At 42.7% G+C, this 25097-nt stretch overlaps 1 protein-coding gene across 14 annotated transcripts; it reads left to right on the top strand.

The window, feature by feature from the left end:
• The first annotated feature begins 1028 nt into the window (after nucleotides 1–1028).
• Nucleotides 1029–23950, top strand: LOC125728324 (nuclear receptor subfamily 5 group A member 2-like). 14 transcript variants are annotated; one of them, XR_007389031.1, is made up of 8 exons: nucleotides 1029–1910; nucleotides 4925–5043; nucleotides 5239–5380; nucleotides 6506–7164; nucleotides 13959–14078; nucleotides 14928–15075; nucleotides 15163–15282; nucleotides 21345–21420. XR_007389031.1 is itself a non-coding variant. In XM_049005309.1 (8 exons), the coding sequence occupies exons 3-8, from the start codon at nucleotides 4955–4957 to the stop codon at nucleotides 21593–21595; spliced, it is 1293 nt and encodes a 430-aa protein (XP_048861266.1). In that variant the 5' UTR covers nucleotides 1029–1728; nucleotides 1885–1910; nucleotides 4925–4954; the 3' UTR covers nucleotides 21596–23950. The 14 variants fall into 14 exon arrangements, 12 of the variants coding, with proteins under 12 accessions (XP_048861266.1, XP_048861261.1, XP_048861264.1 ...); XR_007389030.1 differs by having other exon boundaries at nucleotides 15160–15282; XM_049005309.1 differs by lacking the exon at nucleotides 15163–15282 and having other exon boundaries at nucleotides 1029–1728; nucleotides 1885–1910; nucleotides 4925–5038; nucleotides 5350–5380; nucleotides 21345–23950.
• Nucleotides 23951–25097: the final 1147 nt, after the last annotated feature.

Genomic DNA, 25097 nt, shown 5'->3' with positions numbered 1-25097 from the left:
TTGATTTTTCTCCGTGTGGCCCGCTTGGCATTATCAAATTCCGATGTCAGTGTCAATGGCAGCAGGAGAAGAATAGTTGGTTGACGATTTCAGCTATCTAAAGTAGCACCGCGGACACATTCGCTGGACTGTGATATCACTCTGACACACATTTTCTTTAATGTTTCTTTAATAAAGAGTGAAAGTCAAAGTATCTTCATTGTTATCCTCTGCTGTATGATCCATGGGTAGGGAAGTAAAGTTTTTTTTCCCAGGCGTGAGTCATTCCATTCTGACCGGCTGGTTCTTGAGGAGATAATGAAGACAGGGTAGGGCAACCCCTGGCATTGGACGGTAACAATTTCTCCTTAATATAACGGTCATACATGTCTCTTTAAATCACAAATACAGAGCTGTGAAGGTTCTTACGCCGATTACGTTCCTAATTGCCTAATTGTAATAACTGTAGGTCTTGCTGTTGACTCAATTTGTATGCACAGCGCACAGCAGTTCAGGCCACCTGTAATTTCTGCCCAAAACTGCACTATATAATCTCACTCTATAGATTTTTTTTCAAATTATCTGCTAATTAAATGTGCTGTAAAAATACTAAATTGGTTCTTTAGCTTTTGTAAATATTTTTGACCGTTATTTGTGTACTGCCTGCGGTCTCTTTTTTCTTATACTTCCATTATCCTTACAATAACTATGTAAATTTATGGGAATTATTTCAAATAATTATTTTAGTCTGTTGGTTTATTAGTTCCGAAGTGTTCAGAATAAACTGTCAAGTATAAGACCTGCAATTTCTTGAACGTATAGACCATAGTTGTCGTAAAATCAAATTTAAAAGAAGATGCAAAAATACCAGCCTATTATTTTTCTTAAAAGGGTAACCTTTACGACTTTTCCGGTTATTAAGGTATGACATTTGAATCGACATTTATATCCATTCGGTTAATTTGAATTAAAGGGAACGACCCGCACATACAAAATAGGTTACCAGGCGTCCACGACTATATAAAATGATGCTGGTGCATGATGGGAAATCGGGGTAACGGTTCCCCGAAAACGCACCATTTTTTGCACATAATTTTAAATTTGTAATCATCGCAGATATATAGGTTTATAGTTTCGCATCATTCATATCACTGTAGTCCTATTTATTTCCGTACATAATTCAATTATTCAGTTTATTATCTGAATCATACCTAAGGCGAATTATTGTAATTGTTTATTTTTAGAAATGGATAAATTCTTAAATCTTTAGAGAGTTATGATCGATTCAATACGTGCCTTACAGCTGTCAAAATAGTTATGTTGAAATATTAATTTGGCAATATTGCTTCTTCAGAAATTCCATGACATCCAAGACTTCAATCTATTCTTACGCAGAACTGCGGGCTGCAGTATAATGTACACAGGTGTAGCCGGGTTTCAGTAAAAGGTTTGCGCTAGGGAAAGACGGCAATATCAATGGATTTGCGTGTGGTGAAACGTACACTTAATAATTAGACATGAGGGCTAAAAGCGATGGATGGCTTCTCCATAATAAGACTTGCATAGAATTTCTCCTCCAGAGCACTTTTCTGTTCTCCAAGAAGTGAACGGAGCGACGGCCTCATCACATGAGCTCCATGTCCAATCAGAACTTCTGCGACCACACGCTTAGTTAACAGAAAAGGGAGTAAGGAGCTACCCAGCGGTCAGCGTGGGCATCTGGATCTCAGCGGCGCGCCTTCTTTCTTGGTACTTACAATTACATACAGCCCCTGCATATATATATATTAATTAAAAATAACAGTAATAAAAATAATTGACCCTGCCGAGATTGACACGAGCTGTGCGAAAACCTGGAGGGACGTATTTTATAATGTCCTTTGCTGCGGCCTCTTCCGAATCCAGCCTGACACAACACGACGAAGTCAAAGGTACGTACCGTGATTTCTTGTATACTGAGATTTCTTTGTTATTTTCTTTTATTCACTCGGTAAAAATCGGTCAAAAATATGTTTGCAAACTTGAGACCCAACATGGCATATAATTCAACCATTGAAATTCTTTTGAAACAAAACATAAATAGCGACATGCCTAACTTAAAGAATAAACTAATAACGGAAGTTTTATCTTTCACCGAGTTAATTGTTGGTTCCTAAATTTTTAATGGTTCTATGTGTGTATAGAAATGCGCTGACAAATGCTACTCGAGTGGTGTTTATTATAATTAGCCGGACATGTTAAAAGTTTCTTATTGTCCGATTATGCTTATATATAAAAAACAACTTATTATGTGTATAAAGCATTAATCTGTAAGTAACGGTATTAATTAGGCTAATAAATACCCTGCAACAAGTTAAAATGCACTTTGACAGTGTTGAATTGAATTCAACATTTTTGGCGAAATAACTTAATTAGGCCTACTATAAGTTCCAGCATATTTACTGAATAATTAAATATTGTACATTGTTTCATTGTTTCGTACTACTATGAGTACACCTTCCCCCAAACGAGTGAATACTTCATTTTAGTCTTGTTGGTTGGTGATGAACGGTTCCAGATATTATAAAAACTACATTAACAAAAACGAGAAAGATAAATCTGATGGTATACCACGCATCGGTTTGTGCGCGTTTTAGTATTATCGGCAATAATATTAGGCAACATTTTTGTTATTCAATTTAACACGTCTGCCAAATATCCGTTCTGTTGACAAGAACATTTGTTTGGCTTTAAATGTTTGCACTAGGCTGTTTTACATTACTGTTCAGTAATTTTAATAGTGAATTTACCCCGAGTAATTTCCATTGTGAAATGGAAGTATTTGGAACTTATGATTGAAATGAACGGAATGCTAGCGGTAAGGTGTAGGCTATACAACAATGAACAGCCCCCTGAATTTCTGTAGATTTATAATAACGGAAACAGTCATAATAATGAAAAGTGTAACACATAATGTTATTTCAAAAAGCGCAGAGTTGCATTCGTTTTAAATTTTAAGTTAATTTCCATGTCATTAATTTTAGGTTATAGGCCTATATGAGCGATGATTTATTTTTCGTATGTGACATTTTATAAAGAACATTTAAATATGTCAGATTTCCTATAAGGACTCTTTGTAAAGACATTTGAAGACTTTCGTTTATACTGCTACAGATTTCGATATTTGCACAAATGAACAATGCTAATATAAATATTTTGACCAATTAATGCGGTCTGCTGTCATTGCGACGAGACCCGCTGCTGGGAGCGGTGGTCGCGGCCTTCGCCGCTAATCGTGTCGTAACCTTTTGAGTTCGCTCTTCGCGTTGCTTTATTTTGTAGTGGCTTTCGCACATGGCGCCCGATTGGGTTTTTACGTTTCGATTTTATTTTCCTTGATATTAAATAATGTTTACAATGTTTATTACACAGGCGATATTTAAATACTGCGGATGTGCTAATTGGAATTTCCTATTTGAAAATTATTAACAGATAGATAGATAGATAGATAGATAGATAGATAGATAGATAGATAGATAGATAGATAGATAGATAGATCCTGAAGAAATGTGATATACATATATGCAAAACACAACCTTGACACTTCTTATAAATTTCCATAAAGTTTTCCGGCGAGCGCAACATTTAATCACTCACCACTGTCGATTTCATATTCCTATTCCAATAAAATATGAATATATGTTTATAGCCAAAAATAATAGCACAATCTATTGCTTCTACTACTACAGTGATAATAGTGAAACTAGCGCCGAGTCTGGGAAAACAATGATACTGTATGTTATTCCTTAGTAATTTTCATTTCTAGGTGTAGCATGTAGTTATATTTCTGGGATTCCGCCATTACGTGGGTTGTTTCTTTCCCCGCGTTTCCTACGCTCCTGTGCTATGAAGTGAGCTGACTTTCTCACACAGGGGATCTGGTCCGTCTCCCATTGGCGTTTCTCCCAGTAGGAAGGGTCTTTTCCCCCCTCCCCGGTGCCGCGTGCGTTTGCGGGCGCGCACATGGGCCGTATTAAAGCGTATGCAGGAGCGCGGCTTCCGCTTATGCCAATAGCGTCCAGCGCGTCATTGGACGTCGCGCATCCTGACCATCTTCCCTTTCATGCGTATCCATACTTAGGGAATTTTCTGCGTTTTATCCGAGAGCACAGCGCGGGCAACCATTAAGGTAATGATTTTCCACCTCGTTAACATATTGTCAACATATTGTTATTTTCTACTGCCTAGACTTGGAATATAAATGCATTATGCAAATTTTGACACATTTTCAAAATTAATAGAAAAAAAACTACGTATTTATTTTTTTTGCACATCAAATGCTATTTATCTACATAGGTAGTTATTATACACGGTAGGAAAATCTTTCGAATAGAAAATCGTATAGATATTAATATCCCATGTTTTTGTGCAATTAGTAATTGCGTAATATAATTTTGTAAACGTATAACGGAATTAACCGAAACAATTAAATTTAATTTAAAACCTCGGCAGCTATTATTTCCTTTTTAAATGGTATTTTTCCATGTAAAATATTATTTTGAAATTATGTTTTAATTTATGTTTAGTTAGCCTATAAGTAGCCCTATAATTTTTCTACATATATTTTATGTTTTTTACAAATCTTGCTTATTTAAGACTTAGTTTTTTATAGTTATTCTACTGTTTATTTAAAATTACAGTTTGATTGTTCATTTTCAGAACTAAGACACAGATGTTTTCCCTCACAGCTAATATTCGTAGCACACCTATTTTTTTCCTCCATAAAATAAAATTACATTTTCTACAAGAATTGATCCGATGTTGCGTCTTGACAATATGTTATAGTGTATGCAGTAGCGCATGTACATCTAAATAAATATAGCGGTTTGATAGACGTGTCCCTAAATGAACTGAAGTTATTGGTAATCTTTGATTTTATTAAATCACTGTCTATCTGTTCCGCTAGGATTTTCTTTGAGGGTAATGGATTACACGTATGATGAAGATCTGGAGGAATTATGTCCCGTGTGTGGAGATAAGGTTTCCGGATACCATTACGGACTACTCACTTGCGAAAGTTGTAAGGTATTCGAAGACAGAGAAACGATACGCTCTTGTATGACAACATTATTATTATTCTTATTCTTCTTATTATTATTATTAATAATAATAATAATAATAATAATAATGTTGTTGTTGCTATTGCCGTCTAAATACTATTCCTTTGATTATGATTCGATTGTAATTTTTCTGTGGTTCTAATTACTTTCTTCTGTTCAGGGATTTTTCAAGAGGACTGTTCAAAATAATAAGAGGTACACTTGCGCGGAAAACCAGGATTGTAAAATTGACAAAACGCAAAGGAAAAGGTGTCCTTTCTGTCGATTCCAGAAATGCCTAAACGTCGGAATGAGGTTAGAAGGTAAATAAATTCTTCCGATGTCAATGTCTGTTTTTTAAAACAAAATTATAGCAGACCTATTAGACAAAGAAATCGATGGTTTAAAGAAACTACGACAATTTTATAGTTTTTTTATATGATAAAACAGGTGACATCTTTCCTTAGGCGTGTTTCTTTGAACTATACTGTCGTTACAGTTTTCTACTGCCCTGCAGTTTTTGTGGAAAAAACAAAAACATTTAAGCACTGATTCTGTACTGTAGATTCCTGTAGGACTGGATATTTCACATTGTCGGCGATTCGGTTTGTTAAGAAATTTAATGGTATAATGGTAATTTTACGTTTCCTGTAATCTCATGCGTACGCGGGGAATCGTGGGGAATTCTGGGGATTTTTGTCTATGACGTGGTTCATTCATTTTCTACTAGAATTATTTGTTGTAGGTATAATTTGGGCGCCAGTATTCTGTAATATATTAAACTGGCACTGTTTAAAAATGTGTAAGCCTACATATCATGACACATTACTCTTAGTAATAGTGCATTTTTAACGTATTATTTTAATAAAATTTACTACAGCTTACGATCGTAACTCAAAAAGAACAGGCCGTTATGACGTTTAAGGAAAAGGCCGCAGGAAGGGAAACATGAGCAGCGCACGTGTCCCCGTTAAGTTTGGGAATACACGAGCAAAAATAATGTAAGCATTTCCCTGTCTGAGATGCAGAGAAGCACCTGCTTCCGCGGAGAAGCGACGCATTCTTAACCGGCTGATAAAACTCTGGGAATCTCGCTTTGGCTGGGCTGAACGGATAACAAGATGAAAGACGGGAGGCCTTCTGGAGAGCAGTGAAAAAAACACTTTAATGAAAGCTTTACTGTTTTTATTCCTATTCAAAAATGAAAGAGGAAAAACGAAAAGGGTACATGTGTTAAGAGTAGTTAGTCTGTTTTTTTCCTCATTTTTTTTTACTGTTTTATTATCTTTGGAAAGAACTCCAAAATGTTGTTTTGTAACGGATCCTTGGGTGATGTCGCTCTGATGAATAACTACCGCTGTCTATTTTGAGCTCTCGCTTTCGTTGGCAGCCAATTAAAACTGAGAGCTGCATGGCCATGTGACCTTGTTTGTCTTTCCTTCCGTCAGCCGTCCGGGCGGACAGGATGAGAGGGGGCAGGAACAAGTTCGGCCCGATGTACAAGCGCGACCGGGCCCTGAAGCAGCAGAAGAAGGCGCTGATCCGGGCCAACGGCTTCAAGCTGGAGTCCACGCCTCCCCTGATGTCCCCAGTGCAGACTGACTTTGGCTTCCCAGCCGGCCTGCCGGGACCCCACCCCATCTCAAAGGCCATGCTGCCCGGCCCCCAGGCCCCAATGGTGCCCACAGACTACGACCGCAGCCCATACGGACCCCCTCCTCCCTTGGGTATGACCATGCAGAGTCACGGCCCAATTCCTGTCCAGTACCAGTACAGCTCCTTCTCCAGCCGGGCCATCAAGTCCGAGTTCCCCGACCACTACACAAGCTCCCCCGAGTCTCTGGTGGGCTACCCATACCCAGAGGTGTACCCCTCGGGATCCCCGCAGCCGCCCTGCATCCCCCAGCTGGTCCTGGATCTGCTGTGCTGCGAGCCGGATGAGCCACAGGTGCAGAGCAAGATCATGGCGTACCTGCAGCAGGAGCAGAGCAGCCGCGGCAAACACGAGAAGCTGAGCACCTTCGGGCTCATGTGCCGCATGGCCGACCAGACGCTCTTCTCCATCGTGGAGTGGGCCCGCAGCTGCATCTTCTTCAAGGAGCTCAAGGTAGCCGGGTCCTCTCAGCCCCCAGACGCTGTAGCGGCTCACACCTCTCGCGGTCTCCGCTTTCCTCGGTGACGGACGACTGCAAGAATCCTCTTCTTTAAATTGATGTTTATCCCAATCTGGTCCTTGCGCACCCACAGACAGCCCACAGTTTTGCTCCCTCCCATCTTCCAGTAGCAATATTTACCCCCCCCCCCCCCCCCCCCACACCGGTAGGAAACTGGGAAGGAGCAAAAATATGGACCGACTGTGAGTCCCCGAGGACCGGATTGGGAAGCTCTGTTCTAAATAACTAAGGCCCTCCGGGTTCTAAATTACTGTCAACGTTCTCAATGCAGGCTTGACAGTGGGAATTAAGCCTGTTACTCCCTGAAATATCACAATGGCCATATTTACACCCAATTTCTGAAAATACTTGATAGGATATCCAGGAAGTGAAGCAGAGAATTGAGCGTGACGGCAATGGGGGCGGGTCCAGATTATTCCATATGCAGTATATTTTATATATATATATATATATATATATATATATATATATATATATATGCATGTATGTAATATATGTATATATATATATATGTATGTATGTATATGATGTGCCGTATACAGTAGGCACATGTCATTTACATGTGCATGTTGAGAAATAGACTATATAATTTTAACATACACTGCTATCAGGCCATATTTCCCATAAACCCCCGGGCAGTTTCTTTTTACATGCTTGGGTCAGAGGTCAAAGGTCGTGGTTTTACGCGTTTCTTGGACAGTGGTGCTTGCAGGAAGAGTGACTGCTGACATGGAGCATAAGGTGATGAAGGGTTCAGGGAGTGCGGGGGCATGTGGCGATTAACCCCCTGCCTGTCCACAGTCCCGGCTGTGTGCTCTCGCCGTCGTTAGCGAGAGGGTAGCATGAGCGAGAGGTGCTCTGTGCTTGCCTTTTAAAGGGGGAGGATATCAGAGGGCGTCTTCAGTACAAGTAATCGGGTCCGAAAAAACATATCGGCACTTTTGTCATTGATCTTTAAAGGAAGTGTGTGTTTGGGGTGTGAGTGTGGTCATGTGCTTAACACAGCGCTGCTGACTGATTTTTTGTGTTGTAAAAACAGGGTAAGGATGATACATCATCTAGAATACCTTATTTTCACAGAATGTGAGAATGCACATGATTCCGATAGTAATACTGTCTGAAGGTTAGATAACAGATTCCCATCTGTAATCATAGATGGTTTTATTTGGTGAAGAAATGTTTATGGATCATTCTCTTATGAAGTTCAGTGCTTAGCAGCAGGTAATATCAATTAATTATATCTTTTTACAGCAGAGTGTTTGTGTAAGGGTGTATTATTGTATAATTGTAAGGGCGTAAGTTGTGTTCTAAGAATTAAAAATGCTCAATAAGTAGACCGTGTGTACATGAAAGACACCCCATTTTTAAATAGATTTAAATTTAAATTTTAAAAATGTTTTAATTTTCTCCGTTTTAGGCAGAGAAATATGAAAATTTTCTAGAGAAGTTCGTAGCAGGCTCAGAAAGCCACAGTCAGTGGCAAATTAGCCCATCTCCCTTATGGGGTCACGGTTTTACGTCCACCGTCCTCAGAGCGAAGCCAGGTGACACCTCAGAGCAGCCACGGCACCCCCCCCCCCCCACCCCCTATATATATATTTAATATAATCATATTAAACAAAATAGTTCCCCAGAGATGCCTATTAGCATCAACCAGGGTGTGTAGAGGCTAAGCAGCTGTTTTAGACTTTTTGTTTGTAATGGGGGGGTATAATAGCTGAAGCATTCGCATGCGCTGGCAGGTGCCTTGATATCCCATCAGCCCCTTTAACTTGCCCAGCAGTTGCTCGTCACTGTTAACGCTCACGTCTGTTAATGCTTCCCAGCGCGGCCAGTCCTGACCCTCGGAGGCCAGGACTTCCCAGGCTCACATCTTATATGCTTTACTGAAGTAGTGAATTGGGTAATGGGTCAACTGACCTAGTGTTTCAGGTGTCAGTGAAGTGCAGATTAAATCATGTTCTCCAGGTCTGACATGACCTTCATCCTCGAGGATCGGGGCTGGGTCCTCCTCTCCATTAACCCTCCCCCCCCCGGTGTGGCTTCACTGGTGCTTGAGAAAGGGCTGGAGGAAATGCAAGGTCTCTGCTTAGTGCCATGTAGCGGCTGGGCGGAAGGCAGGCGACCCCCACGAAGGCAGGCGACCCCCACGAAGAGGCCTGCCGTTAATGCTTGGGCTTCATCTGGACACGTTTCTAAGAGAGCAGCTGGAAGTGAGATTTGACTCACTGGTTAAATGATCTGCTAGATTTGCCGGCACCTTTTTTGACGGTATTGTGGTTTGACATGATCGCAGTTTGAAAAAAAAATCTGAAACATGAAATGATTTCCACATCCTTCTTATCTGTTATCCGATGCCCTGTAGTCAAGAGGCCATTTCTGCGCCAAAGAATTATATTTTCAATCAGATTATTTTCCTGTTTCGTATCATTTAACAGTAATAATGAATCTGTTGATTTTTAATAATAACTGATTCAGTCTATATTTTTTGGAGTATGGGGAAAAAGCTAAATATTTGGTTTAAATAGTTAAAACCAATGAAAGATGTGTAATTCACATGCAGAGGTTTAGAGGAAGACCTTGCTAAGGTGGTGCACCATTCTGATTTCTCATTCCTCATGCGACTGTGAAGCTTCAAACAGAAAAAATATTCGATGAGCAGAACAGAACAGAACAGACATTCTGCTTTTTTTCATCTCCTGCTGGTAAATCTGTTCAGTATGTCAGATACGGCTGGAATGTGAATCCTGTGGTGTTCAGCTGTTGTATTTTACATTGTTGTATACAGAATGAAAACATGTTCTAGGCTTCTTGCTATTACAATCTGAGCTGAGTTGCCTGTGAGGTGGGGGGGGGGGGGGGCTGCTCGTATTCAGGACAGTTTTTTGTGATTGTGAGGTATGTGTGTGTGTGTGTGTGTGTGTATTTGCGGTGGAAGAGTGTATCCACTCTGCCTGAACACATTGGGTAGGTGATCGGCTTCTCTGCGGGCCGTAGCGTATGCGAAGGACCTCGAAGGATAAATATGGTTCATTATCAAAACGATGCGTTCAGCCTGGGCTGAAGTGCACAGGTTCACACCGCGAAGAGGCAGGGAGGCGTAGATGAGACTTTCCCTCTGGCCTGAGACCGGTGACTATAGTCACAGTCCGTGAAAGTAGCGCTGGCTATGTGACCGAGCGACGAACGAGACCGGCGCGAAGGCCTCATTATACAGGGAAGGCGCCGGCTGGTCTCAGTCGCCCTACATTAACACTGCCGGGTGAAAGTAACGAGTCATTTCATTTCTGTACCAAACGTATGAAACGACAATGATAACTGACCTTGAATCCATTTAAAAGATCGGATACGTCTTTAGACGCGGTATGGTGTGATGTTACCGGGAAAAATCATATAAATAGTATGTTTCTATTCATATTTATTTTATATACTTGTACATATCGTTCTATATCATTAACAAAACGTATTAACTAAAAAGAAATGGATTTGTAAGCTGCTATAATAGTAGCAAATAACGAAGCACGAATTTCACCATTATGGCGATTTGTAATTATAACTACACGACAAATAGCCTTTTTGAATCTATAGAGTTTTTCATATGCGTGGAGTACATTGATAGTGGCTGAACTACAAAAATCTTCGTAAACAGGCCTAAATCTTGTTAAACAAGATGAACTCCGTCTTCATAAAATTCATATAGAAAGTTTACGCCAGAGCTGCCGCACGCGACATTAATGTTCTTGAGTGTCGGGATGACTGACTCTTAGCGAATGAACTTTTCACGTCGCAGTTTCTCGTTCTAGACCAGTTTTACATTTATAGCACAAATTTTACCATTAAACACAATAAGAACAACTACATAAAATTGTTTTGTTATTTTTTCCACTCCAAGTTTAAAATGGCTTCACAGCGTATATAGCCAAAGAGCACAGAATTGCAACTATAATTATAGTCATTAATAAAAGTCATTAACTGCTTTTTATAGTTTATTAATTTTAGTTAGTTTATTAGATTTGCTTTTTAAATCTATAGCCTACATCTTTTGTTTTCCAAATTGGGGAAATTTATTCATATAGCCTACGTTTCCCTCACTGTTTCTCTACGTGTCTGTTATTAATGCTTAAAATGATTTCCCGGATGTACAGTCAGGAAAAGTGAATCAGTCCTTCAATATAACGTTGTAGGCCTATTTGGTTTATTTGCCAAACGATGTTAGTATTCAGGTTCATTCACGGCTATTTTTAATGCCGTTATCCGCTTCTTATAACCAGACGTTCCCTTCTATCTTAAACTTTTTCAGTCATTTAGGATCGTTAATTGAATTTCGCCAAATCGGTTTAGCTAATTCCTAAATTCCGCGTACAGTCAGAATGGACTGAGCTTTTTTGCTTTAGATAGAAAGGAGACGGAAGTGGCTCGTTCTTTCATGCCACTTGTACAAGGCGGGCAATGCACGCTTCAGTACTTTTCTTTTGCGTTAATTTTGCTCGATGTCCTGCGCTGAATACACCAAGATCGACATTTAAATTCGTAATTAATATCAGGTAATAAATCAGTGACGGCAGGAATCGCTAATGTGGTTGGTAGGTCATCCATAAATATGAATTTTGATATCCCTTAACACTTCTGTGTCCCTGCCGGAGCAAATCTGCTTCTACAGTAAGATTAATGGACACATAAACATTTGCTAATTGTTTAGCAAACACATAAGACCTTCTCAGTGATTACTACAGGTCCACACGTGGTTATCTTCAGTTGTATCTTCAAGATTCATGCTTTCCTTGACCCTAACCAAACTTTCACCCACTCATATAAGTAGATAAACCATAGCTTGTTAGCTGGCTAATTAATTAGTCGACTAATCAACATGAGTCTAAACCATGACAATTAGAGGCAGCTGCTCTGTTGGGCTACAGCGACTAGTCAAGCGGTGTGGTGACATCAGCTGGTCTTATCTTGCTCCAAGGACCTTGGTCTGTCACCTCGCTGCCCGCCCCCCCCGCCCCAACCCCCTCCCACCCCCAGTGCACTCTCAGTGGAAGGGAGCTTGCTGAAAACTGAGAGCTGCACACAATGGGTCCAGTGTTGCGTCCCAGACACACCTGTGTGAGGCGCAAATCAAGAAAAGGAAACAAGTTACGAATTGTGTTACACACCGTCAATGGCGTGTTTTGTGAATTTGGGATCTGCTGTATCAGGATAGGAAAGGCGACTGGAGACTGTGCTGGCAAGAGGAGGAAGATGTCGCTGGAAATGAAAACGCGGTGGCAATATCCACCACCACTCAATACGCCACCCCCCCCCCCCCTTTGGCCCCATGTGTGCGTTCAGTGTGCATTCTACATCATCATAAGATGATTCTACATCATCATTATCAGCAGAGGTGGAAAGTCCAGGTCCCGAGAGTACAAATCCAGACCAAGATTTTGTTTCAACCAACCAGTTGAGCATAAAGAGTCACAGTGTCAGAGTACTCAAGTGGTTGGTTGAAACAAAATCCTGGTCTGGACTTTTACTGTCTACACCTGAATTACCCAATTCTGTGATTGTGACTCTTTATATAACTGCATGTTGGTTGAAACTTGGTCTGGACTTTTACTCTCTGGACCTGCATTACTATTACTAATATTCTGTTTGGAATATATCAGGATAGACATTTGTTTATGGATTTCTGGTATAGCCTTGAGCTTGCCTGGAGAGGTGTGTTGGGCGAATGATGCCTCGTTGGTAACACTCTACTGGCAGGCAATCTGAGCATGCAGATTCAGAGGCTGGAAACACACAGGCAGGAATAAATCCAATAAAAAGAATGTATTTCTGTTATTGGTATTCTGCTTCGTTTGAAAAGCTTTTCTGTGGGCTATTCCAGCGGTTCCAAGACTGTGCTTGTCCTCTCCAAGGCTCTGAGAGCTGTGTGTTTCAGCATCTCTGTTACCCAGCATAGGAGAAGCTCAAGCTTTCATTGTAGAGGAAACGTTGCCCGGAATATTCCGCGGTGATGCCTCCCATGGCAACCAGGGCTCCTGACAAAGAGATGGAAGCTCTGTGGTGTTTCCGGAATACAGTGATTTGGATGACGAGGGCTCAGGCAGCCACTAGAAAGTATCCTTCATGATCCCCACAGTTCTTTACATCTCTAGTGTGTTTTGCCATGTAACCTTTAGCCCTGAGTGGAGTCCCACTGAAGATGTAAGTTCTCCCCTGTAGACATGCAGCCAGGAACAGGCCAGCAAACACGTTTATGCCACCGTTGAGGTTAGGATTGCTGAAGGAAAGGAGACACTAAAGAAGTAAATTGGGTGATGGGTAATTATCAGCTGAAACTGTCAAGCTGCTATGCATTACAGATTTCACCTACTCTTTTGAAGGGTTGCCCCCGTTCCCTGCTTTAGGCCCACAGCCTTTGGAATAGGTTCCAGACCCACCAGGACCCTGAATAGGACAAGCGGTTACAGAAAATGAAATGGATTGATGGATGGATAGAATTGTACCCATTAAACTGTATTACAAGAGCAGCCAAATAGATAACAAGAATTACTTATGTTCAAATTGCCTTTGACCTAATTCATGTGGGACACACATCTGTCTGTTTTCCTATGAATGTCGCAGACTGTTATACGGCATTAATTCCTCTCCTGCAGAAGATAGTGTGGTGGGACTGGCACGTCCATCCAGTCTGGCTGCAGTTTCTTCCTCTGCTTAGTGCAAACTGCTCTTCCTCTGCCAGGTGGGCGACCAAATGAAGCTCCTACACAATTGCTGGAGTGAGCTGCTGGTGCTGGACCATGTGTCCCGGCAGGTCCAGCATGGCAAAGAGGGAAGCTTACTACTGATCACTGGCCAGGAGGTGAGGATCCCACAGAGCCGCCGACACACAGGAGGAAAAATACACCTATGCAGGCAGGATGGCTACTCCACTTCCAGTGGAACGTTTCTAGGTAGCCTAGCAAATTCAGAACGTAGAACCGTCCATGTTGCGAGGAGTCAGCTGTCGTGTTCATAATCTTGGGAAATGCTTTTGGGAGGAAAGTCCCCCCTAATGCAGAATGACTAATACAGATGTTTGCTCTTGTTTGCTTATGTTTGATTGCTTTCCCATAGATAACTTTTAACAGAACAAAAACAATGATCTGTTGTTAAAAAAAAAGCCCCTAGAATTTGCCAAAAAAACACTTTTAGGAGAAAGCAGGAGAAAATGGCTTGTGCTTCTGTTTACCTGTCGCTGTTAGCTGCCAGCTTCCGTTTCCCACACAAAAGACGGCACTGCGGTTATCCGTGGTCTGGATCGGAATCAAGTGCAGAACAGAGTTAAAGAAAACATTTAAAGTTCTCGAGGTTTGTGTGCAGACAGAAGCAGGGAGCCCAGTATGTAGAGGTGGGCTTGCAGGTGTTTCAAAAGGTCCGTCAGGTCTTCAGACTGAGCAGCCGAGATGCTGGCACTGGTGGCAGCTGCTGTCTTCTAGGGTCGCTCTTTCTGTTTTTAAATGAAATGACGGAACGAGTTTCCAGAATCTGCAGAGGCCCTGGCTCAGGATGAATGCAAACTCCTTCAGCTGATGTCGTCATAAACGGAAGACCTGGAACCGTCAGTGTTCCGTTGTGTCATTGTTATTGTGATAAGAGTAATACATATTGCTGGGGTATGTGTGACAGACATCTGCGGTATGTACGTGTGACATGCGCGTCACTGTTCCAGCTGGAGATCACTTCCATCACTGCGCAGGCTGGCTCCACGTTGAGCACCCTGGTCCAGAGGGGACAAGAGCTGGTGGGCAAGCTGCAGTCGCTGCAGGTGGACCGGAGGGAGATCACCTGCATCAAGTTCCTCGTCCTCTTCAATCCTGGTGAGTTGGCTCCTACGTGCATGTACAGTAGGACGGTGCTGGAGGTAAGCCAGGTCTCAGGAATGTCATTGGTTCTTTTCCGAGGAGGCCCTGTCGTGGCACTTAGGAGTGACACATCGGTGTGAACTGGTGGAGATTCTCTGTGAATATGAGTGTCCGTTCTATTAATGAAGCACCTAGAACAGACCCCTGCAGCACAGGGAAGAGGTAGGAATTGGCTCATCACAGCGCAGAAGATGTAGAGACTGTTTTGGTGGATAAAACGAAATGAATAATAGACTCTGCTACGTGTGTGAGGACTGAAGGGAGTCACCTGTTGGGTGGGCATCAGGATGACATCAGGATGACATCAGGATGACATCAGAGGTCACAGCAGGAAGAGATTCGCAAAAAAAAAAAAAAAAAACACTGGGTTACACAGATCTCAAAATTATGGACAGGAGACACTAACCAGCTGTCAAAAACCAGGGTATCCGCCACTCCTTCTCACCTATCCCTGCAAAATCAGATAAATGTAAAAAGATACACTGCCCGGCCATAAAAAATGAATTTTTAATTGGACGGCCTTTAGCTTTGATTATGCCGCACATTTGACACGGCATCGTTTCCACAGGCTTATGCAACATCTCACCCTTTATTTTCACCCAGATTTGCATTAATTTCTCACCGAGATCCTGTACTGATGAGTGAGTTGAACCTCTCTATAAAGCCTCCTTCAGGACGTCCCAAACACCTTCAATGAGGTTAAGGTCACAACTCTGTGGTGACCAAGTCATGCGTGAAAATGATTCCTCATGGTCCCTGAACCACTCTTTGACTATTCAAACCCAATGTATCCATGCTGGCATCCTTGTCCTGGAATATGTACATGCCAACAGGGAATAAAACCAACCATTGCTGATGGATGGAGGTGTAACCTGGTCATTCAGTAGATTCCGGTACTCAGCTGATTTTACTTTATTGCTGCATAACATTGCTGAGCTGTATTTGCTGATATAAATTAAAATGGCAACTTTTTTTTTGGGGGTGGGGGGGCGGGCAGTGTATTTCCATTCCTTAATCATTAGGAAAACCACAGCCTAGAATACAGAAAAGTAACATAAGAACATAAGAAATTTATAATTGCGAGGAGGCCATTCGGCCCATCAAGCTCGTTTGGGGAAAACTTAACTAATAACTCAGAGTTGTTGAAATCTTATCTGGCTCTGATTTAAAGGAACCCAGGGTTTTAGCTTGCGCTACACTAGCAGGAAGACTATTCCATACTCTAACTACATGGTGTGTAAAGAAGTGCTTCCTCAAATTAATTTTAAAATGTTCTCCCGCTAATTTTCACTTGTGGCCACAAGTTCCAGTATTTAAACTAAGATTGAAATAGACATTTAATGGAACAGCATCTTTTGTCTCCTTTGCTCGAGGCTAAACTGATTCAGCTCAGCTAACCTCTCCTCATAAGACATTCCTCTAAGACCAGGAATCATTCTTGTAGCCCTACATAGCAATAAATTGACCATACATCTTCTGATCACAGGCTGGTCAGGATTGTTTGGGGCGGGGGAGCAGGGGGGCTGGAGCCTGTCGCAGGCAGCATAGGGTGCCAAACCACTGCAGAGTACACACACACAAATTCACTATGGGTAATTTAGAGACACCAGTTAGCCTAACTGAATGCCTTTGAACTGAGGAGGAAGAACATGCAACTGCACACGCAGAGCAGAGGTGAGATTCAGATCCCCAACCATGAACATATAAGGAACATGTACACAGAATGTCAAACTGCAGTTGACATTTCTGATAGAATTCTCAGCCATTTCTCCCATGGAATTCCAGTTCAGCAGACAGTCTTCGGAGGCCAAAAAATACCCGTTTATTATCTGAATCATGCGTCCAGTATATGTGTCAACTGAGAATCCCCACACTGATCTTGCATCGCTCATGTATCTGGGCTAAGCTGTCCCATGCTTATTTGCTGGGGGGGTGGGCTGGGTGGAACTCTCTTTGAACCAAAAGTCAAAAACACAGGCCTCCAATCAGCCTTCGTCCTACACTTAGGCATCACTGGGAAGACCCATGAGGACTCAGAAGCGAAGGACTAATTTATTACAGATAACGCCTAATTTCTTTATTATGTCATATAGAATAGACACAGAACGCACTGGAATTAAGAGGACACTACTGTAATATATCACATGAACTCCAAAGACATTTATCTATTCGAATAGGCGACAGCTATTGTCTCAGCTGATTCCTGCTCTCAACAAGTACATGGATTTAATTAAATTTCGGGTCCCTTGAAAAGCCGGTTTGCACAAAGACGCACATGTGTGGTAATAACACTCAATATAGACTTAATGGTTTGGCCGATCATTTGATTTGCTGGCTAACATTCATGCGGTACCTACCGCGTGTGGGAGAGAAGCAGGCTTTTATCGCCCACATTCCCCCGAGCGACTGCAATTTAGACTCAGCCGGGCGGGGGACAAAAGACAGTTTAAATAATGAGAAAAGCTTGTTACGGACCGAGAATACTTTTCCATCTCTTCTCTCTGTCTTTCTCTCTCATCTCTCCGTCAATAGACACTGGATTATTGGGCTTCTCCATTCTCTTTTTGCCCTAAGCGACACTGAAAAGATTATTCAGAATATTTAATTAATGGCTGAATGCGCCTGCTAGCAGGACACGGTTGATCTTGAAAAGGAGTCCATTAGCGGGGCGCTTGCTTTTGTCGCGCGGCAGAGCCCCGTGCCCCCAAGTCGCGCGGTGCGGCGCGAGGAGCTCTGCCCGCTGCTGGGTTCCGCCCACGTAGGATGCGGCGCGCGCCTGCAGACGTTTGCGGGAATCAAGGTTCAGGGAGACGCTATGGGCGGCTGGGCGGACGTCAGTTTACGGGCCGGCACAATGGGGGTGGAAAATAATGTTGATGTGCAGATTTCATTCTCAACATTAAAATTATTTTTACTCAAAGGCAAAGTGAGGTTGGAGCCACACATGTTTAGAACGTTATAGGTTCAATACAGCTGATCAGGACTGTACAGAATTCTGATTCCGTGCGCCTCAGTGCTGCGTGACTCGTATAACTCCTTAAATTCTTGACCGCTGATGCTTCCTGAAGTGAGTCGGGTTAGGGTCTGCCTCATGTAAGAGGGTCTGCTCCGCGCTTCCATAGTTCAGCAGCAGTTCGCCTTCTAGAATTTGAACTGAACCATTCTTCCGGTTCTTTAGGTCCCGCCCAACTCTCCTCTTCATCCCTTCGCACTGACACTAAGACAATGCAGTTAACAGTTCAGACGCCTTTGTGCTCGTCATCTCCAGGGGGTGTGGATGAGCATATTACACCAAGAGCAGTTTGCCTATAAATGAAGAATTTTTAGCGGTTGTAATATTTTCAACCTTGCATTGACGTGGGCCATTAAAATGGGCTGTTTGTTCATATCCTGTTTGATTTCAGCCCTCTGACAGGCTAGCATGGTCCCTCAGGGTGACCCCTGTACCCTGTACCTTGTTCTTTCATTCGTATCACAGCCCTGTGCTGGATAAGCAGTATTGGGTGGATGTTTGTATCAGTGCGGTGTCAGCTCTCATTGGCAGGTCACCCTTCTGATGGGAATGGAAGCCGGTCTCTTCTCGCTGTGAGCTCTGCAGACTGTGAGCTCTGCAGACTGTAAGCTCTACAGACTGGAATTTAGGAATGTTAATTACAGACCTGATGCCCCACAAAGGCAGCTTTTTTATGGTGTTGTTCATGTGGATCTTTTTTGATGGTCTCTGCACTAACGAAAACGCGAGTCTCTGCACTAACGGAAACGCGAGTCTCTGCACTAACGGAAACGCGAGTCTCTGCACTAACGGAAACGCGAGTCTCTGCACTGACTGAAACGCGAGTCTCTGCACTGACTGAAACATGAGTCTCTGTACTAATGGAAACGCGAGTCTCTGCACTGACTGAAACGCGAGTCTCTGCACTAATGGAAACGCGAGTCTCTGCACTAATGGAAACGCGAGTCTCTGCACTGACTGAAACGCGAGTCTCTGCACTAATGGAAACGCGAGTCTCTGCACTGACTGAAACGCGAGTCTCTGCGTGTGCCATTCACCATAGCTATAAAAGGCTGCTTGCTGTCAGAAGGCTGATGGTGTTCTGCAGGAGAAGGAGTGCCTCATTTTGTCGAAAGGGAAACACACTTCTCTGATGCAGTGGAGCGCTCTCTGGCTGCTCCTGTTTGTATGACTAGGTGTTGGACCCGAGTGACTGATTCCTTGACCAGCTCACACTTTCTGTGTGTCTGTCTGTGTGTCCGTGTACCTTTGTGTGAGTCTGTATGCATGCGTGTACCTGTGTCCGTGTACCTTTGTTTGTGTATACGTGTACCTGTGTCCGTGTACCTTTGTGTCTGTCTGTGTGTATGTATGTGCCTGTGTCCGTGTACCTTTTTGTGTGTCTGTGTATATATGTCCGTGTACCTTTGTGTGTGTCTGTGTGTATATATGTACCTGTGTCCGTGTACCTTTGTGTGTGTCTGTGTGTATATATGTCCGTGTACCTTTGTGTGTGTCTGTGTGTATATATGTCCGTGTACCTTTGTGTGTGTCTGTGTGTATATATGTACCTGTGTCCGTATACCTTTGTGTCTGTCTGTGTGTATGTATGTGCCTGTGTCCGTGTACCTTTGTGTGTGTCTGTGTGTATATATGTACCTGTGTCCGTGTACCTTTGTGTGTGTCTGTGTGTATGCGTGTGCTTGTGTCCATGTACCTTTGTGTGTGTCTGTGTGTATATATGTACCTGTGTCCGTGTACCTTTGTGTGTGTCTGTGTGTATGCGTGTGCCTGTGTCCTTGTACATTTGTGTGAGTTTGTGTGTATGCGTGTACCTGTGTCCGTGTACCTTTGTGTGTGTCTGTGCATGCGTGTGCCTGTGTACCTTTGTGTGTGTCTGTGTGTATGTGTGTACCTGTGTCTGTGTACCTTTGTGTGTGTCTGTGTGTATGCGTGTGCTTGTGTCCGTGTACCTTTGTGTGAGTCTGTGTGTATGCGTGTGCTTGTGTCCATGTACCTTTGTGTGTGTCTGTGTGTATGCGTGTGCTTGTGTCCATGTACCTTTGTGTGTGTCTGTGTGTATGCGTGTGCTTGTGTCCATGTACCTTTGTGTGTGTCTGTGTGTATGCGTGTGCTTGTGTCCATGTACCTTTGTGTGTGTCTGTGTATATGCGTGTACCTGTGTCCGTGTACCTATGTATGGACCCATAGTCTACTGATCTACTGATCAAGAGGGATAAATCCACCCCCCCTCCGGTTGGCAAAACTGTCAACTTGTCAAAATTCCTTGATGCACCCCCACCCCCTTGATAGGGGTGGCAAAGCTCATGCTGGTATCATTTTAATTCAGTATCCCGAAAAATACTCCATAGCCTCACATGGCAGCAGAGTGGTTGAATGTGCTTTAATTTCCCAGGCAGGATGTAGACCTTCAGCAGGACGCCGATGCTGTGCAAGTGAAGACAGACGCGAGATGCTCGCTGTGTGACTCTGGCTGTGCAGAGTGCCGGAGGGATGTTGCGCTTCCTGGCAGCGTTAGCGCTTTAGCCCCCTTTATCTGCAGCCTGTCAGGCCCCCCCGCACCCCCTCATACCAGCTAAAGAGTTATGCCATTTCTTATTGCTTTTATGATATTACTTTTGCAGGGAGCTTCTTCTTGTTTTACTCTGGTCACTCCACCGTTTCATTCCCTGTTCTTTGTTATTTATTTATTTCTTTTACCTTTTCAAAGTTAACTTGAATTGCATTTTTGTTTTGAAGTGTAACGTTTTACTGAATTTTCTGTCACCAACTACACTTGTGTTTTACTGACTTTATTGTTTCTGTTTATTTTATGTTATTATAATACTGGATCTTCCCCTGGCAGGAAAAGTTCAAACTGGAAATGAAACTGAGGCCAAGGAAACAGCAAAGCTAATGAGATAATTAGGAACAAATAATGATAATGCTATTTAGAAAGCATTGCGGGAACTCGCTGTAACTAAAATCCATGCTAAATCTGCAGCGTGGAATATCTGACCCAAGTTTCAGAGTCAACCAATGTGTTTGAGTTTGTGGTGTTTTGCCCTGTGGTGATTTATTATCTAAGGCTAAATGTGACGCAGAGCGATTCCCACCCATTTATACGGTTGGATGATTTTGTTGTAGCAAATTCAGCTAAAACCTGCAGCTTAAAGGCTCACCCCAAAACCCTCTCCCCCTTTCTTACTCCCACCCCGGCCCCGCTCTCCAGACGTGAAGCTGCTGGAGAACCAGCAGTTTGTGGAGAGCGTTCAGGAGCAGGTGAACACGGCACTGCTGGAATACACGGTGTGCAGCTACCCGCAGCTGGATAAGTTTGGCCAGTTGCTGCTGCGTCTGCCCGAGCTGCGTGCCCTCAGTGTACAGGCCGAGGACTATCTGTGCTACAAGCACCTGAGTGGCGAGGTGCCCTGTAACAACCTGCTCATCGAGATGCTGCATGCCAAGAGGGCGTGTATCTGAAGCACCGCCCACATCAACCCCACCCCCCAAGCGGACTCCACCCCCAAGCCAGAGAGACTGAGTGCCCCGGTCGCTCATCCTCCTCATTCGCGGTCTCATGTTTCAGTTCTGCTATCTTGTATGTGCACAGTGACCAAATAAGCTCATGTGATGCCGCCATGGGGCTTGACGAGAGGCTCCGCCCTGTTTTCCCCTCAGTCTGGAGATAGATTCAGCTCCCTCCTCACAACATGAAATTCTATTCTTCTGTCTGACTATTTGGTCTTTTAAGTCACCAAAGTGCTAAATTCAGCCGTATTTCGACACCAAACACATTAGAATTTTTGTTTTAGAATTTGTATCACTGTTTTTTCTAACTTATAACTGCGTTTTTTTTTTTTTTTATCAATTTCTGACACCGAACTTCACTGTTAAGTTAATAACTTTGAAGGTATTAATGCATATTTGACCTTTTAAAAATGTGTTAGTTTCTTGCTCATTTCTTATTATTGTTTATTTAAGTGTTTCACATGATTTTAGTACTGAACACTTTCTCCTATGTTTCTAGTATTCCGGTGTTTTTACATGATAATTTAAAGAAATTACTGTAAGTCTGTAAGCATCTTAATTGTCAATGTAATTCTTTTTTGGAGCTGATGAGAAAAAGGTCATCGGGGATGACAGATGGGTGATACTTTTCCTTAGAAGGTTTGTTTAACTGTGTAGTAACAGCAGCAGATCATGGCCACTTGCACGGAAGACAATGTCACCAGCTGCATGCAATGCAAGCACAATGTCAGAGCAGTTAGGAAAAGCCGTACGTAGGAACTGGTAGGTAGGATCATCATTTTCAGTGAAAAATAATCCTTAGCTGTAGTATTATAAGTCACTTTAAAATATGAGGAATAAGATATTGTGACTTGATTACTGTACTCTTATATAACGATCTAAAGACCAGCTACAATGAAAACACACTATGCAAAATGTACCTACTTCATGAGCAGAAAGGCTTAGCTATGTATAGACGTATGCTTTCGGGAGCTGTGCGATGGCATTTTTTAATTGAATGAATTGATTGAAGAAACTTCTTTCAGTGTAAAACGCGATACAATGCCAGCATCACCATTGTTGTCCATTTAGACAGGTTATTAGATTTTTAGGGTAGGGGAGTGCATCATAGAGGGGGGGGTTATGGACGAGCTTGCTGAACATAGAAGGCGGCTTCAGCAGGGCTGTGCAGGTGCAGAACACCGTGCCACTCATCTGTGAGCATGTCGAGGTTAAAGGTGATGGCTGGTGGAGGAGGTCAGTGGTGGGCGGAGCTGAGGTGTACAGGGAGGGAGACAGAAAGCCCTCGTTTTAGTTGGACAGAGGGGCAGGCCCATGGGTGAAAGGTCGTCAGCACCGAGTCAATGTCCATGGATATAGACAGCAAAAATCACGTGTCCAGTGGCAGTCACCCCTTTAGGTGCCATTGGCAGCCACCTTGGGTGCCAACTTCTGGGGGGGGGGCACAGAAAAATATCTTGGCCAGGGAGGCACACAGGGTTCGACTGGCCCTGCACTTGAATTTTCTTTGCCAAACAAATTAAACCAAAAACCCCAATTTAATGTGCAAGCCCTGCTATCGTGAGGGACGCTGATATTCTCTGGCACTAGGTAGACAAATCTCGCGAATCTGGTCTTCATACCGATTCTGTTGTGAGGTCGTGCTCAACTGTGCAATTAAAAGGAAACTGCAAAATGCCTAATCATCTTCATCATCATCTTCAGCATGAAGAAGAATACCGGTCGAAAGATCGAGGAGAAACCAGCGAGCAGTTTGGGCATTGTGATGTTTCTGGGAGAGATAAGTGAAAGAACCCGGACGTGCACACATACGCACAAGCATACGCTAACAGACAGTGACTCGGTCACTCACCTGAGGGGGTCGTGCTTTCGTGGCTGAGTGAGATGTGTCACATTCATTCTACTCTGTGGGTGTCTGTGAATCATTCCGTCCTCCATCATCCTACTTGGTCTTGTGGAAATGTGCCGTTAAAACTGGTTTGTTTCCCTCTCTTGCTACATTCAGATTATTTCACTTCTTTCTAAATATAAAGATGTTCTGTTATAACAGGAGGGGTAATACTTTGAAAAGGAATAAATTAATGTGCTGTGAGAAATTTAATACCGACAGCACATGCAATGAGAGGCTAAATGGGCTTTTTATGGCAATGTCCTCATCTCGCTTTAGGTTTAAAAAGTGCAGAAACTTTTCTAACAGTACACTAGTTTGATCATGTGAAGGGCAGAACTGTGATATTTTAACATCAAATGTGTTGTAATTAAGCATATGACTCAATGTACAAATGAATAAAATGATGTAAATCACAACAGAGTTTAACACTTTTTGCATGGCTTCCCTTGGATTCCTTGTGGTTGTAGGCTGTGTGTGTGTCGGGGGGGGGGGGGGGAGGTGTATGATGTAGTATAACTGTAGACTGATACAGTATTTGTATGTTAGTGGATTTACAGTTAACCGAACTAAATTTAGCAGAAGCTAATTGGTCCGCTAATGGTTTTCAAAGTGGAAATGCTTCACTAATTAGTGGATGGAGTATTAGTGGAACCCTGCCTACCACCGGATAGTGGATAAACCAGATCAAGAATGTAAAAGTCCAGACCAAGATTTTGTTTCAACCAATCATTTGAGTACTCGGTGACTGTGACTCCATAAAAAAACATTACTCTAGAGTACATTATACTGTATTATTGTAGACTGATACAGTATTCCTGTAGAGTATGTGATATAGTATTCCTGCAGGCTGATACAGTATTACTGTAGACTGATATGGTACTACAGTACAGTGTATGATACAGTATTACTGTAGACTGTTACAATATTACTATAGAGTATGTGATATAGTGTTACTGTAGACTGATATGGCATTATTGTAAAATCTGTGATACAGTATTACTGTAGACTGATAGTGTTAGAGTGATATGGTATTACTCCAGAGTGTATAATACAGTATTCCTGCAGACTGATATGGTATTACTGTAGATGTACGATGTGGAATTTCTCTAGACTGATGCAGTATTACTATATAAGGTTATGGTATGGCTGCAATCATTGAGGCCCTCCTGATTGTCCTGTGGATACAGGCATCAAAACCAAAAGCTCAGAACAGAATCACAAAGTTATTTTAATACTTCTAGCCACCTGGTCCGACAGCAGTTGTGTAGTTGAGATGGTAGTGTGGGATCTCCGAATCCAGCATGATTCTGCCGCCGAATCGCTGACACCCTCCTGGTCACGCTCGCCCAGGCCCTCAGCTCATCTTCCTGCCTTCCCTCCTCATCTCCAACTTCAATGGTTTTAAACACAAAAGAAAATATAAAAGATCAAATGTGTTTCAGGCCAAATTCTGCTGTAATGGTTTTAAATCAATAAGCGCAATCCAGCAAAGCTGTGCGCGCTCCTCAAAATTTTAATTTGGGTTTCTTGCTCCCCATTCAGAGCCCGGAGAAAGGCCCAGAT

The sequence above is a fragment of the Brienomyrus brachyistius genome, unplaced genomic scaffold (assembly GCF_023856365.1).
Source record: "Brienomyrus brachyistius isolate T26 unplaced genomic scaffold, BBRACH_0.4 scaffold237, whole genome shotgun sequence".
Classification (NCBI taxonomy): domain Eukaryota; kingdom Metazoa; phylum Chordata; class Actinopteri; order Osteoglossiformes; family Mormyridae; genus Brienomyrus; species Brienomyrus brachyistius.
Note: the sequence above shows the minus strand (reverse complement) of the source record. Positions and strands in the feature narration are given on the sequence as shown.